At 43.4% G+C, this 17,517-nt stretch overlaps 1 protein-coding gene across 1 annotated transcript in view; it reads left to right on the forward strand.

Moving 5' to 3' along the window:
• The window catches only part of LOC310931956 (thrombospondin type-1 domain-containing protein 7A-like), a gene marked incomplete at both ends in the record, with an annotated part of 113,464 nt that overhangs the window by 57,229 nt on the left and 38,718 nt on the right, over window positions 1–17,517 (forward strand). Inside the window, 5 exons of the mRNA XM_083895206.1 lie at window positions 1,166–1,301; window positions 2,673–2,776; window positions 4,886–5,084; window positions 7,382–7,644; window positions 13,901–14,079. Coding sequence (XP_083751332.1) covers window positions 1,166–1,301; window positions 2,673–2,776; window positions 4,886–5,084; window positions 7,382–7,644; window positions 13,901–14,079 — 881 coding nt within the window. The remainder of the gene's footprint in view (window positions 1–1,165; window positions 1,302–2,672; window positions 2,777–4,885; window positions 5,085–7,381; window positions 7,645–13,900; window positions 14,080–17,517) is intronic.

Consider the following 17,517-nt stretch of genomic DNA (forward strand, 5'->3'; position numbering starts at 1 on the left):
AAGATTACAGATTAAAAACATCAGGTAAAAACACTTGTTCGTTTTAATTGGATTTAAAAATATATCAGAGTTGAGAAAAACAACGTCAACATGAAAGAAAACGAGGAAACGCCGCTGTTACCTGTGCTCACAGCGCCCTCTGCTGGACCCTGCTGTCATAACTGCTGTCTCTTTGAGTTTATAACATTTTACATTTGAAGTTTTTTTGATCAGACAAACGCGTTTCAGATCAAAACTTGACCGTTGTTAATAAACACAATCAGACGCATGAAAGTAAACACGTCTGTTTACACACGTGTTTACGTGTGTTTGAGTCCAGACGTGGATCACTGTAAACACCTGCAGTCTGACTGACGCCAGTCAACAAGTGCAAGCCTTTGTTCTTCTGTGTTCACGCTGTGAGCTAAATAAATGTTGAGAGGAGGAGGAGGAGGTCACCTCTGTGCGTCTGGACGTCAGCAGCAGCAAACGTTATTATATTGATTTATGAGTGAAAATCATTACGGCCCATATTTTGATGACCTCCTCGTTCAACACGCGGCCGTAAATCTCTCTCCTCTCTGAACATGCCGCGTCTGTGGCCGTGCATTCTAATGTGACGCCGCTGATACCTTCACCTTGTGCAGGGAGTCACACACACACACGCACACTGCTGTCCTTGTGAGGACTCTGCACTGACTCACACACTTAAAGTTAACTAACAAATGCACACACGCACACACATTCTTGTACTTGCTACATACTGATGACCGGGTGGCTAACAAAGGGGGGACCAGCTTTTCCACTTTATAAATCAACACAATTACAACTACTTCATGAATGACATCTATAAAGAACTACTGGGTGCAGTACCATAAAATGTCTGCAGGTGGAGCCCCAGAGCAAAAAGTTTGTGAAACACTAGGAATTGCCAGAGCTAGCTAACTAGCCGGCTAAAATGTCCTCACTTCGTAAAAATGACCTTACTTTGTTGGTTAAAAACCCTCACTGGTCCTCAGTATGTTGCAAGAACACACACACACACACACACACACACACACACACAAAGATGCAGAGCTCAGGATCATCCAGAGACTCGAGGCCCTGTCCACACATGTAAATAACATAGATTGTATGTATGCATATATATACACATATATATATTTATATGTCTCTCTCTCTACAGCTGGAATCGTGGTTAAGACAAAGCAGTGGAGGAAGCGTCTCATCATCCAGCATCCGTCTGACGGAGGACAGGAGTGTCCTGAGGTCCTGGAGGAGGACAAGGACTGTGACGTCCCCACTGTTTGTCCAGGTTTCAGGTAAAAATAAAAGTGTCCCAGAGGTCACAGAGGTCACCCCATGATTGTGAAGGTCAAACTGACATTTATCACGATGATGTCACGCAGTCATGACAGATCATCGTCTTACGTGATTCTCGCATTCCCATAGCAGCTTAGCTTATGCATTAAAACCATGTGAAGCTTAAGCTTCAGCTCCACTCTACTGGTAGTTGTTTTACTGGTAGTTTAGTTGTTTTAGTAATGTTTTTGGGCATAGTTTAGTAGAAATGTAGTAGTTTTGGTAGTAGTAGTTAACTGGTAGTTTTAATAATAGTAATGTTACTGGTAGTTTAGTGGTTTTAGTAATGTTTTTGGTCGTAGTTTTATTCATAGTTTTGGTAGGTGTTTTAGTGGTAGTAGTTAACTGGTAGTTTTAATAGTAGTCATTTTACTGGTAGTTTAGTAATGTTTTGTCAGTAGTTTTATAAGTAGATTAGAAGTTTTGGTGGTTGTTTTAGTAGTAGTAGTTAACTGGTAGTTTAGTTGTTTTGGTAATGTTTTGGGCATAGTTTAGTAGTAATTGTAGAAGTTGTTTTAGTAGTCAACTGGTAGTTTAGTTGTTTTAATAGTAGTAATTGTAGTAGTTGTTTTAGTAATGGTAGTTTTATTAGTAGTAGTTTTACTGGTAGTTTAGTTGTGATACTAGTTGTTTTACTGGTAGATAAGTAGTAATTGTAGTTGTTTTAGTAGTTAACTGCCAGTTTAGTAATAGTTTCAGTAGTAGTAGTTGTACTGGTACTTTTGTAGAAGTTTTACTGGTAGTTTAGTAGTAGATTTAGTACTAGTAGTTTTACTGGTAGTTTATTGGAACTTTTAGTAGTAGTAGTAGTTTAGTTGTAGCAGTAGTCATTTTTGTCGTTTTAGTGGTAGTTTAGTTGTTTTAGTCATGTTTTTGGTCGTACTTTTAGTAGTAGTTTAACTGGTAGTGTTTTTGTTGGTAGTTTAGTTGGAGCAGTCGTAATTGTAGGAGTTGTCTTAATAGTAGTTTCTGGGAGTTGCTGGAGCAGGGGGCGGGGCACGGGCTTCTGTATGATAATTGGAGGAAGTGTCTGAAAGACAGAGTCAGTTTTTGATTGACAGCGTTGTGTCGTGATGATTCGGTCTGAAGACAAACATCGACTCTGTGATAGAGAACATTTACATTTGGACATAAACACTGTTAATAAATTGTCACAGTTCCTTTATTTATGGAAGAATTTATGCCTATATACCTGGACCTGAAATTACCTTCCTCTGGTCTGATGTATGGGTCAATCTCCGTGGATTTAAAGTGACAGAATAGAAGAGAACAGGATGTTGGTGTCAAACTTACAGACTGTGTTTTTACTCTCACATGAATTCACCGTCCAGGTGGAAGACACACAAGTGGAGGAAGTGTCAGCTGGTGCCGTGGTTTCTGCGACAGGACAGTCCCAGCGCACAAGAGACCTGTGGACCAGGTCTACAGACCAGAGGTGCGCACACACACACACACACACACACACACACACACACACACACACACACACACACACACACACACACACACACACACACCCACACACCCACACACACACACACACACACACACGCACACACACACACACACACCAATCTCTTCACATTTCCCTCAGTGTAATCAGTGAAGCAAACACGCACCAGCATCTGGTCCTGCAGATGGAGCTTTGAACATAACCTTAACACAATTTACCCAGAGACACACACACACACACACACACACACACACACAGAGAGAGAGACTGAGTGAGTATGACACCTTCATTTAAACAAAACCAACAACTGTTTACAGTTTTTCTCAATTGTTTACACACAAATTCTGGTACTTGAGACACAATGACCACAACATGTAACTCATGCACTAACCCCCTGAACCAACTCCGCTAAACTACAAGCACAATTCCTGCTTTACACTCAAATTGCAGTTGTAAAACACACTTTTTTCAAAACACTACACAATTCTCTGCATTTGGCACAATTTTCATGAAGAAAATCTCTTGTTTTAACAAAGAACACACTGTCATTCAAAATGCTAAAGTTAATTTCCCTACTATGCAAACTGACTCATCACATGGGAAAACATCTGTCACACAGGTTTACAATTTGCAATCAGTGCGTGAGAATAAACGGGTTCTGTTTTGTATGTAGACCACTGTGCAACTTTGTGTTGGTTGGGATGTACAGTGTACATTGTTTTTGTGGGAAATACATAGGAATAAAATATATGTGTTACTGTGTATTTGTGTGTTTTGAGTATGAAAACAATCCATCAATTTTCTACCACTCCATCCTCCATCGTCCATCACAGGGCCTATAAAAACAACATTCTAAAATATTTTACACAAAAAAAAAAAGGCAAATCACAAAACACGAATACAAATCACAAACGCAACACAAAAAACACAAACGCAAAACAAAAATCACAAACGGAAATCACAAACACAAAACAAAAAATGCAAATCACAAAACAAACACAAAACACAAAGTATAAAAACAATCCATCCATTATCTACCACTTCATCCTCCACTGGAGGCTCACGGTGACATAGGGCGATCGGTGAGGTCACACCCTGGACAGTTCACCAGTCCATCACAGGGCCACATATAGAGACAAACAATCATTCACTCACACTCTCACACCTACGGTCAATTTACTACACCAACTACTACACCAACCGTGGGCCCCCTATAAAAACAATATTCTAAAATATTTTACACCCTTATGTATGTAGTGTCTGTAGTAAGTGTAACACTAAACAAAAAAAGGCCTAAGTCATTATGATCAATGGAGAAGAAGTGTTTTCCATTCATCATAGTGTTTTACATTGATCACATCAGTGTTCAACTGGTTCGTATAAATGTCTATTGATATGATGGTTTGTGTGTCATTTGAAAACAAAATACCATTTTGAGAAGAAATAACATTGTTTTGAATGTAAAGTTTCATTTTGCAGGAGAATTGAGGGGTTTTGCCCATTGTGTGTGTGTTTTTTGGATTTGTGTGTAGAGTTGTGAGAGCATGAGGCAAGCTTTCAGAAAATGTGTGTAAACAATTGAGAAAAACTGTAAAAAACTACAAACATCTTTTCTTCTGTATAAAACTCCCATAAACTCAGCAGGGGATTAAAGTGGGAGGGGCTTGTTCACATGACGTGTCACCTGACTGACTTTACAAGTCAGAGTCATTTTATTAATCACAGGGAAAACTGATCGAAATTGAGAGAGAGGTCAGGTGAACTCAGGGGCGGATTAACATAGATTAACACAGATTAACACAGAGTAGCATGAGGGAAAGTCACCAGCTCTCAACATTTAACATGATCTATACTGTGTCCTGCATGTACATGGTTTCATGCAGCAGAATCTTCAAGATTACAGATTACACACAATTAATAGATGCTGTCTGACACAACCTCTCTGACCTCTCCTCTCCTCTCTCTGACCTCTTCGCTCTGACCTCTCTGACCTCCACTTTGACCTCTCCTCTCTCTGACCTCTGTGACCTCTTCTCTACTCTCTGACCTCTCTAACCTCTCCTCTCTGTGACCTCTGACCTCTCCTCACAGCCGTGTCCTGTCGTCAGCTGGACGGCGCTCAGGCCGACCTCAGTGAGTGTGTGAGGTTTGCGAGGACGATGCCGTCCATCACTCAGCGCTGTCAGCTCCCCTGTCAGGACGACTGTCAGCTCACCAACTGGTCCAAGTTCTCCTCGTGCACGGCCGACTGTGTGGGCGTCCGCAGCAGGAAGAGGACGCTTATTGGTCAGTGTGTGTGTGTGTGTGTTTGTGTGTGTGTGTGTGTGTGTGTGTGTTACATGCTCATCGTCCTCTAACTGCTGATGAGGTACAAAGCAGTTTTTTGGGGCGATGTATTGGCGGGCAACTCTCCAACAGAGCGGCAGTAAAGCGAGAAAATGCGGCGTCATAAATCTGCTGGGACGGTTCTCACCGGCTAAACGCTCCGCTGGGATTAAAGCCACAAATGTGGAATAAGTCCTCAGCCCTTTGTTATCCATCAGCGTTGTCCCCCAGAGAGATGCTCGCCGTGTGAATCGGCGCCATAAAAAAAAAAGAGTGAAATGACCGACCTGAGGCGGTGGAAAAGTCAACGCAACACTGAGACAAAGTGGATTTGAGAGGCTTTATTTCTCTCCCTGAGTTTGTTTGTGACACTTTTGACCTCCAGAGGCAGATAAGACATTAAACACTAACATTGATGTATCGCAGATAATTTTCTCAAGGTCAGGATTTTACACAACACAAGTTTACTTCAAAACGACTCCAAACACTGTCATCAACATACCAAGGGCCTCTTGTACAAAGGTTGCGTACGCACAAAAACGTGGCGTACGTCCTTTTCCACGATCACGTTCAGATGTATGAAACGTGAAATGACCGTGGAAATGTGCGGTGCCCACGCCAACTTCATGGCTGGTGTACGGACGTTTCTACAGCTAGAATTGTTCCTTTGGCGACACTTAGTGGTGATGCTGGGAAACTGTTAATAATGTGAAAACAAGTAGTCATCAGAGTGATGTGCACATCAGAGACACATTTATGAACAATTAACACCTTGCCAATCCGACGTGAGAGAGTATTTAGGGAACGAGAGGATTTAATTGCAAACAATGATCATTTTGGTCAGGAGTGTGCCAGTCAACCCTGAGCCAAGCCATGCCAGCTGTGTGGGACGGAATCATCCGAATGTCATCCAGGTACATCACACTCCCATACAATGCTGTTAAACAAGCCAACATTAAAGCGCAATTTTCAGCGAGAGCCGGTTTCCCTAATGTAATCGGAGCTATTGACTGAACACACATTGCTATAAAAGCTCCATCACAGGATGAATGTGTTTATGTTAATAGGAAACATTTTCATTCCATCAATGTTCAAATCATATGTGATGCTTAAATGCAGCTAACTAACATCGTGGCAAGGTGGTCTGGTTCATTATGACTAACAACATGGTGGGAACAGGCTGGAGGCTGGCACAGTGCGCGATGGGTGGCTTCTGGATGAGTAAATAGTTTATTCTTTTGATTGTCCCGTATATAAACCAGCGCCATGCACATTTGGGCATATGCACATTCAAATATCATGTTTTTGGTTTCCCCTGATTGTCTCAGTATGTGTTCAGTATTCATGTCAGTAAAAGCGGGCGTAAAGTTGGAAATGTCAGCTGCACTTGCTAACGTGCTTGGATCGTACGCACACTTGATACATCTGAATTTATTTGTGCGTACGACAGTTTCTGGGTTTTGGCATACGCCAAGTGCCAAGTTTCAGTCGGAAATCCTTGCAAGTCTTTGTACACGAGGCCCCAGGCCTGTAGGTGGCGCTGTAACAAGTTCAACTCCTTCTGGATCCAAAGTTTTTATTACAAAACCAAGTACTGTATTTCTTTATTTGTGAAACCCAAACCACGAGATGTAATACCTGAAAGTAATATTACAATAATATTCTCGTGACATTACCTCTTTATATTGTAATAGTGCAACTTTTTTCATAATATTAGAACTCTCTTTTTAGTAAAGTTTAAAAAAGTCCAGGCCTTTTTTCTTGTACTGTTCTGACTTCATTCTCGTAATATTACGACTTTTTTCTCCTAATATTACGAGTATCCTAGTATTTCTCATAATAATTGCGACTTTACTCTTGTAATATTGCGACTTATTCCAACTCTATTCTCATAATATTGCGACTTTTATTCCTTGTATTGTTCCGACCTCATTCTCTTAATATTGTGACATTTTTCCTTGTACTATTGCGACTTTTTTCCTCCTAATATTCTGACTTTATTCTTGTAATATATAAAATATTTTTCTTCATATAATTGCAACATCATTCTCGCAATATTTCAACTTTTTTCCTCCTAATATTCCAACTCTATTCTCGTATTATTGCATTTTTTCCTCCGAATATTCCAACTTCATTCTCGTGATTTTTGCGACTTTTTTCCTCATATAATTCCGACTTTATTCTTGTAATATTGCAACTTTTTTCTCCTAATATTTTCGTCTTTATTGTCTCACTTCTGTCCCTTGCCCCTCCCACAGGGAGAAGCAAGAAGAAAGACAAGTGTAAGAATACGCAGATGCACCCATTGAGCGAGACCCAGTACTGTCCCTGCGACAAGTACAACGCTCAGCCTGTGGGGAACTGGTCTGACTGCATCCTGCCCGAGGGAGGCCAAGCGGAGAGCGCCCTGGGCCTGAAGGTCCAGGGCGACGTGAAGGAGTGTGGGCAGGGCTATCGCTACCAGGCCATGGCGTGCTACGACCAGGACAACAGGCTGGTGGAGACGTTGCGCTGCAACAGCCACGGTGAGTCCACCCAGTTTAAGCTAGTGAGTGTTAGCCGAGGGTGTCCTCCTCCTGTGTCCTGAGATAAGTCAGAATTCTTCTAAGAAAAAGTCGGAATTCTGAGAAAAAGTCAAAATTCTGAGATTAGTCAGAATTCTGAGATTAAAGAAAAAGTTAGAACTATGAGATTAAAGTCAGAATTCTGAGGTTAAAGTTGGAAATCTGAGAAAGTCAGAATTCTGAGAAAATTCAAAATTCGGAGAGTCGGAATTCAGAGATTAAAGAAAAGTTAGAATTCTGAGATTAAAGAAAAAATCGGAATTCTGTTCTTAATTTCACGCTGCAATTTTTACTGTGTAGAAGAAGAAGACGATCACAGTTTCATGCTCTCACGCTCTGTGTTAGGGATTTACGATAGAAAATAACCATTTACACTTCAGGCCACACCCATAATTCATAATTAATGATGTTGGATATAAATTAGGTGGATTAAGTACAACAACTTCTCTTCTTCTTAAACTTCTCTACAATTAATCAGTGTCTGGAATTATTTTTTTTGTCATAATTATGAACAAAAAGCAAGAAGAAACTCACTTCTGCAGAATATTTATAATTACAGAGGAGAATCTTACTTATTACATACAAACATATGAATTTTTCATGTATGTATGTGTGCGTGTATGTGACAGTGAAGCGCAGAAAAACATATTTTATTTGAGGTTGTTCTTGTTTTTCTCTTCCGAATCAGTTCCAGGTGAGAAATCATTGTGGCAAAAAGCTGCAGACGCAGGAATTATTTTCCTTTTCCTCGCTGTTAAATATTCATGAGGAGGAAAAAAGTTTGTTTGTTTGTTTGTGCACATATACGAGCGAGAGAGAGGGAGAGAGGGAGGGAGCTCCTCCCACTGAGTCGATTTCTGTCAGATTCATTTATCTCCGAGTCAGGAATTACAAAAATCTGTGTGAAATTACCGTGAAATAGAGCGTGTGTGTACACAAACATGGTTTCAGCCTCCTGCTGTGAGTCACATATTCGATTGCTCGTGTATCCATGGATTAATCTTTCAGCGTCGTTGAGCTGGATTAGAAAATGAAAATAAAAGACAGAACGTTGCTTGAGGTGCGTGCACGCACACAAACACACACACACACGCACACACACACACACGATTACGCCACTTCTCGTGGGCGTCGAGTCCAATCCTTGAGCCTCACACCCGTCCACAGATGGAGCAGGGTAACCCAGACTCCAGAGTGGTCCCAGCCTCTTGCGGGTGTCGCTGAATGCACCTCTTGGATCGTCTTGGTCTTGGTTGGTGTGGTGGCACAGGTCAGGTGATCTGCCAGGTTGACCTATCAAGTATTAGTCTTGAGCTGTGTGGTGTTGATGATTACTGGCTCAGAAGGACCCTGGTGTGGTCCTAAAAGGTCCTTAAATGTGGGTTTGTCCAATCCAGCCAAGATGGGGAGAAAGGCTTGAGAACCCGATCGTCACAGGACAAGACGAGGGTCATTTGTAGAAGATTTATTAGATTTTTTTTTTAGAAAACCCTGCCACCTTGGCTGATCTTGGATGATCAGGGTAGAATAAAAATGTTGCCTGTTTACCTGCATGAAGTTAATTCACAGGGTAACATTGCAATAACAGGCACATAAAATTTGCAGCACTAATGTACAATTTCACATTTTAAAATGAAAAAGTACATCTGTACCCTGTATACTTTCTCTGTGAGTCACTTTGTTGCCTCTCTGACAGTCAGAAGATACATTTCTGGCATCTTCAATCGTGACATCGTACCAGTGATGGAACATTCTTCTTTACCCTGTTCATCAGAGTGTGTGCAGACTCTCAATCTCTGCCCCTCCTCCGTTTTCTCTGCTTCATTTTTTTCTCTGTCATGGTTTTTAATCATTGATGGAGGAGAAAACGGGCTGACAAAGCGCCTTCAGAACAACTGTTCACAAACCACGCTCATCATCATCATCATCATCTTTGAGTTTCACAGTTATTAACTGAGGGAAAAAGGAGGAGGGATTATTATTTCTGTCACAAGAGGAACACACTGTGCTGTGATTCCAGGGTTGTCCTCGTGTCGCAGATCGTCTTGTTTCTCTGAGAGAAGAAGTGAATTTAAAAGTGAAATTGCATCTCTCTGGAGCAGGGATGGAGGTCGTTAAAGCTGATGATGTTTTGGATCCTGGTTGAACTTTTGATTGCAGACGGAGTCACAGCCAAGAAACCAAAAAAAAAGGAACCAATTTTCAATCACGACAGAGAATGACATCAATGTCCAACATGACGTCCTCTGAAGAGCAGCTGTCCTCTGATTTGGCTGCTGCTTCCATTTTAAGTGACTTTCACTCCACGGAGCTTAAGTCGTTATGCTGCATTCACACCAATCGCACCGTGCTGTTTAGTGCATTCGTGCGTCAACAATTTGCAAATTCTGGAAGTTGCCGTGTTTTGGCCATAAGAGAAGGCTAACATCAGACGTGTTGTTGGAAAGGTCTGCAGAGAAGAAACTGCCGTGTTTTGGTTTCTCAACACCATCCAGAGCTGGACACAGTCCTGGCCTGGCCTCGATACAAACTAGAAAGACATGAAATTAGTTGCTCAACTTGACAAACATTTAGTGACCTGTATTGTTGGAAATTTTAGTTGGAGCGATTGTCGCGATCGTTGGAACAATTGTCGTGATCGTTGGAGTGATTGTCTCGATCGTTGGAGCGATTGTAAAGATTGTTGGAACGATTGTCGAGGTCGTTAAGAATGTGGACGGTGAGATCTGATCTGTCATGAGTCAGATTTAATCAGATTAGAACAGTGTGGCTGGTGAAGACTGTCCTGTCTCAGCAACTTCTGGGTGGCAGAGCTAATGGAAGTACATTGAACATTTGTTTGGAATCGAGAGCAACAAGTTGAAGTTTGGTTGCAATCGGAACAGCTAATGTAGGCTATGTGCAACTTAGACACGATAGAAAAATTATGCAATTTTGGCCACTTTCTCTTGCGTCAAAATTTTCCCTAAAATTCCGCTTTGGCTAATTTTGGAGTTAGCCTGACAAACTGACCAGATTTCGTCCCAATCCGACGACTTTCGTCCCATGACCCAACTCTTGAATGAAAATGCAAAATTAATCACAGCATTACAATAAATGGGGATTTGTGGCCCCACATGGAGCTTTGCCGTCCCCCAGGGGGCCGGGCTCCCAGGTTGGGAACCTCCACATTATCCTCATAAACTGCAGTGTTTAAATCAAAAACCTGAAAATCCTTACGTGTCAAAAATGCACCAAGAATTCCCAAGTATTTATGGATCTTTGGGGAATACTGCACATGGATCAGGATGCAGCTGATGATTGTTTCACACTCTCAGCCACGTTAAGTCCTTGTTTTTCCTATTTCTGCATCAATTTATCCCCTTTATCTTTAATTATTATGGGAACACGCAGGCGTTTATTCACGTGAACGTATTATTTAAAATGAAGAGCGACTGATTAAGTTACTGTGTCGTCTTATTATTTAGTACTTTAATAAATCATATGGGACGTTTTTTTTAAAAGAGAAATGATGATTAAATTAGCTGGCGTCAGGCTTGTGTGAGCTTTGCTGCACATTCATCACTGGTGAACGTGTTAATGTTTCTGCTGCAGCTTCACACCGCTGTGACAACCGTCTTTAAGTGAAGACACCGGAACAAATGCAGTTAAGAATTCATTTAATAAAGTTTAAACTGAGCGAGTGAGGGAGACGAGGATTGAAGCGAGGACTTACCAACTTTAACAAAAGAAGAAGAAGGCAGGAAGTGACCTGAAGACGGAGGTTACAGAAGATTTAATCAAACCACGAAGATGAGGACAGATCCTTGAGCAGCAGAATTTCAAGAACATGGTCGTCAAGGATCCAATTTGTAGGATCCTTCGAGAAGGATGGATCCTTCTAAATCCATCCTTCTAAGCAAACATTGAATTTAGAAGGATGAATACTTCTAAATCCACCACAATTCTCCCTTGTGGCCCACAGGGTTTGGCATGCGTTTGTGATATCTAGAAAATGAATGTACTTGTCATTATGGTATCCCTACCTACCTACCTACCTACCTACCTACCTACCTACCTACCTACCTACCTACCTACCTACCTACCTACCTACCTACCTACCTACTTACGTACGTACCTACCTGCTTACTTACCTACCTACCTACCTACCTACTTACCTACTTCTACTTCTACTTCTGGCTCACAATCTCTGTTCCAGTTCATCTCAGAAGTGCTCGATGGTCAGTTTGAAGGTCAGGACTCAAAACTTTGTCCACTGGGACACAGTCATGTCGTCTTCAAACTGTTGACACTGAAGTTGGAAGCATAGCATTGTAGCATAGCATCTCTGTATGCTGACGATTGTCCTTGGTTGGAGATAAGGAGCCTGAATTCAACACCTAACAGGTGTGGCATCCTTCGTCTTGAACATCCCAGAATTGTGCAATGTATTCCAGGCTTGTCACAAGTGAATCTCATCAGGGCCGAGCAGAGAATCACAAAAGAAGGTCACTAAAGCAGAAAGTAGTAGAAGATTAGATTACATGAGGCAGATACAAAATTAACTTTAATAGCAACCAAACTTAATCATAACGTTGACACACAGTATCTGTAGCTTCTGGCCTTATGTTAGCTAGCAGATAGATAGATAGATAGATAGATAGATAGATAGATAGATAGATAGATAGATAGATAGATAGATAGATAGATAGATAGATAGATAGCTACCTGATAGATAGATCGATAGATAGATAGTTAGCTACCAGATAGATAGATAGTTAGCTAGCTGAAATTAGGGTTGCCAACCGTCCCGTAAAATACGGAATCGTCCTTTATTTGGCAATTAAATGTTGCGTCCCGTATTGAACCTATACCGGATTTGTTTGTTCCGTATTTCCTTAAATATCCAATCCACATGTCTGTCACACACACATCAACACTAAAGATAAAGATGAAAATAAAACACAAGGAATACTAAGGCCAGCAAACTTGTCGTGGCGGGATCTACGCAGGATCCCGGGCCGCCCCGGCTCCGGTCCTATGTGCGTGTGCTGCTGTCACGGTTGCCTAGCAAAAGACGCCACATATCGGTGCTGCTCACAGTTAACTAAAGACATCAGATCATCTGATTAATCGGTTATTCTCTTAATTACAGCTAAACTAAAGCTCTTCTACAAAAAGATTGAGACCACGGAGTGAAAACAATGAAAAGTGCACTTTTAAGAGTTGTTAACACTAAGATCTACTCGGATCCCCTGCACGTCATCACGACTGTACTCGATCCTCGCCATAAAGATTATTATTGGATGTAAAGATAAAACTGCGTGTAGAGAAATAATCTAGTCTGTGCTGATACTGAAAGATCTCTTGGAGGAAAAGTGCAGAGCGCAGCAGCGACGCACAACGCAGCAGAGAAAGATAGAGAAGCCACAGTGCAGGTGCGGTCTGCCATTTAAGCCACCAGTAAATGGCAGACCAGCTGTGACAGAGCTCTCCTCAGAAAGAGGAAGTGGTTCAGCAGTCAGTGTGACACTCCTCTTTCCCGCCTCATTCGTCTCATGGATTCTCTTAATAAAAGGATAAAGTGATTTACAGAGCAGTGCTGTTGCATAAGCTCTCGATAAGTATCTGCCGCTGCTCGCTGAGGTTTCTCTCGCTAAAGAAAAACATCAAACCAGTCTAAAACCACATTCTGTTGTGGCAGAAACAGAGACTTCACAGATGTGATGTTGGACCTGACGAGCTGAGCCACAGCAGATTGAGAAGATGAAGCCTGGCTGCCACACTTAACCACTGCTTTTCTGGCTTTTATTTCATTTTTATTGTTTTATAACAGACCATGAAATTAGGCCTTTGAACGCGCGGCGCCGTTTTCATTCCACCGGGGGCTTAAAGAATCGATAAATTCATTTATATTATTTTATGAAGTTAATCATTTGCTGTTCTCCTCACAGCCCATGTAATATTTATAGAGGTCTGGGTTTTTCTTCTTCAGCTGTAAAATGGCTGTTTGTTAGATTGAAAAGATAAAAACAGGGCTCTGGGAGGCCGTTGAGGTTTCATAAAAGATAACGAAGAACGAGATTCTGCTCAGCAGAAGCAGTCTCTGTCTGACGGAGAACAAAGACACCTTGTGTTTGCAGACTTCCTTTCTCGTTGATTCTTTTTCCATCTGAATGAATGAAGAACTGACTGCAGTGTGTTATCTAATCACTGTTTCTGTCTCCCGTGTGCTCAGGTTACATCGAGGAGGCGTGCATCATTCCCTGTCCGTCAGACTGTAAACTCAGCGAATGGTCCAACTGGTCACGCTGCAGCAAGTCCTGCGGCAGCGGGGTCAAAGTTCGCTCCAAGTGGCTCCGAGAGAAGCCATACAACGGAGGGCGGCCGTGTCCCAAACTGGACCACATCAACCAGGTATACGCACAAGACTATGGAGATCAAAACCTGGTCCTTATAAGGCCGAACCTAATTTCTGAGGAACTGGTTAAGTTGAGTACGATGAGGCGCCTCTTCAAGTGGGCTCACCACCTGCATGGAGGGCCATAAGGGGTCGGTGCTGTGTGATTTGGGTGGCAGTCATGGGCGGGGGCCCCGGCGGCCCAATCGTGGGACAACAACTCTAGCTATGGGGACATGGAATGTCACCTTGCTGGGGGGGAAAGAGCCTGAGCTTGTGCGGGAGGTGGAGCAGTACCGACTAGAAATAGTCGGGCTCACCTCCACGCACAGTCTGGGCTCAGGAACCCAACTCCTTGAGAGAGGCTGGACTCTCTATTACTCTGGAGTTGCCCAAGGTGAGAGGCGGCGAGCTGGTGTGGGCTTGCTCATAGCTCCCCAGCTCAGCCGCCATGTGTTGGAGTTCTCTCCGCAGAACGAAAGGGTCGTGTCCCTCCGCCTTCGGGTGGGGGGGTAGGTATCTCACTGTTGTTTCGGCTTACGGGCCAAACAGCAGTGTAGAGTACCCGGCCTTTTTGGAGTCTCTGGAAGGAGTACTGGAAAGTGCTCCAACCGGGGACTCCATAGTTCTGTTGGGAGACTTCAACGCCCACGTGGGCAATGACAGTGTGACCTGGAGAGGCGTGATTGGGAGGAATGGCCTCCCCAATCTGAACCCGAGTGGTATTTTGTCACTGGACTTCTGTGCTAGTCACAGTTTGTCCATAACAAACACCATGTTCGAGCATAAGGGCGTCCATCAGTGCACGTGGCACCAGGACATCCTAGGCCAGAGGTCAATGATCGACTTTGTGGTCGTGTCATCTGACCTCCGACCGTATGTCTTGGACACTCGGGTGAAGAGAGGGGCTGAGCTGTCAACTGATCACCACCTGGTGGTGAGTTGGATCCGCTGGCAGGGGAGGAAGTTGGACAGACTTGGCAGACCCAAGCGCGTTGTGAGGGTCTGCTGGGAACGCCTGGCGGAGTCACCTGTCAGGGAGGTCTTCAACTCCCACCTCCGGGAGAGCTTTGACCAGACCCCGAGGGAAGCTGGAGATATTGAGTCAGAGTGGACCATGTTCTCCACTTCCATTGTGGACGCGGCTGTTCGAAGTTGCGGCCGCAAGGTCTCCGGTGCCTGTCGCAGCGGCAATCCCTGAACCCGGTGGTGGACGCCGGAAGTAAGGGATGCTGTCAAGCTGAAGAAGGAGTCCTATCGAGCCTGGCTGGTACGAGGGACTCCTGAGGCAGCTGACGGGTACCGACAGGCCACCGGTTCTGTTCATTATATTTATGGACATAATTTCTAGGTGCAGCCAGGGGCCGGAGGGGGTCCGGTTCGGGAGCAACTGGATTTCATCTCTGCTCTTTGCAGATGATGTTGTCTTGATGGCTCCTTCGAACCAGGAACTCCAGGGTGCGCTGGGGCGGTTTGCAGCCGAGTGCGAAGCAGCTGGGATGAGAATCAGCACCTCTAAGTCCGAGGCCATGGTTCTCGACCGGAAAAAGGTGGCTTGTCCCCTCCGGGTCAGTGGAGAGATCCTGCCTCAGGTGGAGGAGTTTAAGTATCTTGGGGTCTTGTTCACGAGTGAGGGAAGGATGGAGCATGAGATTGACAGGCGGATCGGGGAAGCCACAACAGTATCGGTCTGTTGTGGGGAAGAAGGAGCTGAGCCGAAAGGCAAAGCTCTCGATTTACCGGTCAATCTACGTTCCAACCCTCACCTATGGTCATGAACTTTGGGTTATGACCGAAAGAACAAGATCCCGGATACAAGCGGCTGAAATTAGTTTTCTCCGCAGGGTGGCAGAGCGCTCCCTTAGAGATAGGGTGAGGAGCTCTGTCACCCGGGAGGAGCTCGGAGTAGAGCCGCTGCTCCTCCACATTGAAAGGAGCCAGCTGAGGTGGCTCGGGCATCTGTATCGGATGCCCCCTGGACGCCTCCCTCGGGAGGTGTTCCGGGCATGTCCCACCGGGAGGAGACCCAGAGGAAGACCCAGGACACGCTGGAGTGACTATGTCACTCGGCTGGCCTGGGAACGCCTTGGGGTCCCCCCGGAGGAGCTGGAGGAAGTGTCCTGCGAGAGGGAAGTCTGGGCATCCCTTCTCAGACTGCTGCCCCCGCGACCCGGCCCCGGATAAGCGGAAGAAGATGGATGGATGAACGATGAGGCCTAGAGTTAAGGGTTAGGTAAAGGAACCAGGTATTGGTTTATTACATTATGCTTGTCCTCAATAATGATGTATTACAATAATATATGTGTTCTTACATTTGTGACCTGTTTAGGACCTTTTTTCTGTCATAAACACTGACCCGGTCAGGACCAGTAGTCCAAAACTTGGTCCTAATGAGGCAGAACCTCATTTCTGAAGGTCTGTTTAAGTTCAGGGACAAGGTTTAAGTTGTCGTTATGAAACAAAGACATATTGGACATGTCTTTTCAGGGTTAAAACCTGGTTCTAGGGTTAGTATTAGGAACTAGGTCATACATTACACCTCTGAGTGTCCTCACTAAGGATGCTTTATTTGAATAATTTTCATATGTTCTTGTATTTGTGACCTCTTTAGGACCTTCTTTTCTGTCATAAACACTGACCTTGTCAGGGCCAGTAGTCCTCATGGAAACCAGAACCAGGTCCTAAAGAGGCAGAACCTAATTTCTAAGGAACTGGTTCAATTGTATCGCCAAGAATGAATTGTGGTTCGGTTAAGGGTAGAGTTAGTCATTAACTGGTTATGGTTAAGTGTGTGTGCGGATCTACTACTAAAAAAGATGTCTAAGCCATAGGAAACAAAGACATTTTTGAAAAGTGAGGACATTTTGTTTGGTCTTCGTAACTAAAAATGGTCTTTTCAAGGCTTAAAACCGTTTTAGAGTTTTAGGGTTGGAAATGAGTTTAGGGTCAGGGTTAGGAACCAGTTGATCCATTATGTCTCATTAAGGACACGTTACAAGAATATGTGTGTATTTGTGACCTCTTCAGGACCTTCTTTTCTCACATAAACAATGACCTTGTCAGGACTAGTAGTCCTCATGGAGACCAAAACCTGGTCCTAATGAGGCAGAACCTCATTTTCTGAGGAGTTTAGAACTAAAATTTTAATTATGGTGAGGTTAAATAACTTGGGAATGGGAATCACCGCCCGAGTCGGAAACGCAAAAATATTTTGGGCTAGCCATTGTTAGCATTGTTAGCATTTCAAGTACTATGTGTAAGGACTTATTTACTGTGAGACAAATGGGACAATAGTGGTCAAAGTAGCCATACAAGTTCACACAGAGTTGTGTGTGTGTGTGTGCCAAGTGTAAACATAATAATAATAATAACAGATAATTATGATTATATCTTCTCAAAGTGTTGATTATAGGTTGTGCCTGGATATGAAGCGTGGATGTGTTTATTAATCCATC

The sequence above is a fragment of the Microchirus variegatus genome, assembly GCF_963457635.1.
Source record: "Microchirus variegatus genome assembly, chromosome: 1".
NCBI classification, from domain to species: Eukaryota; Metazoa; Chordata; class Actinopteri; order Pleuronectiformes; family Soleidae; genus Microchirus; species Microchirus variegatus.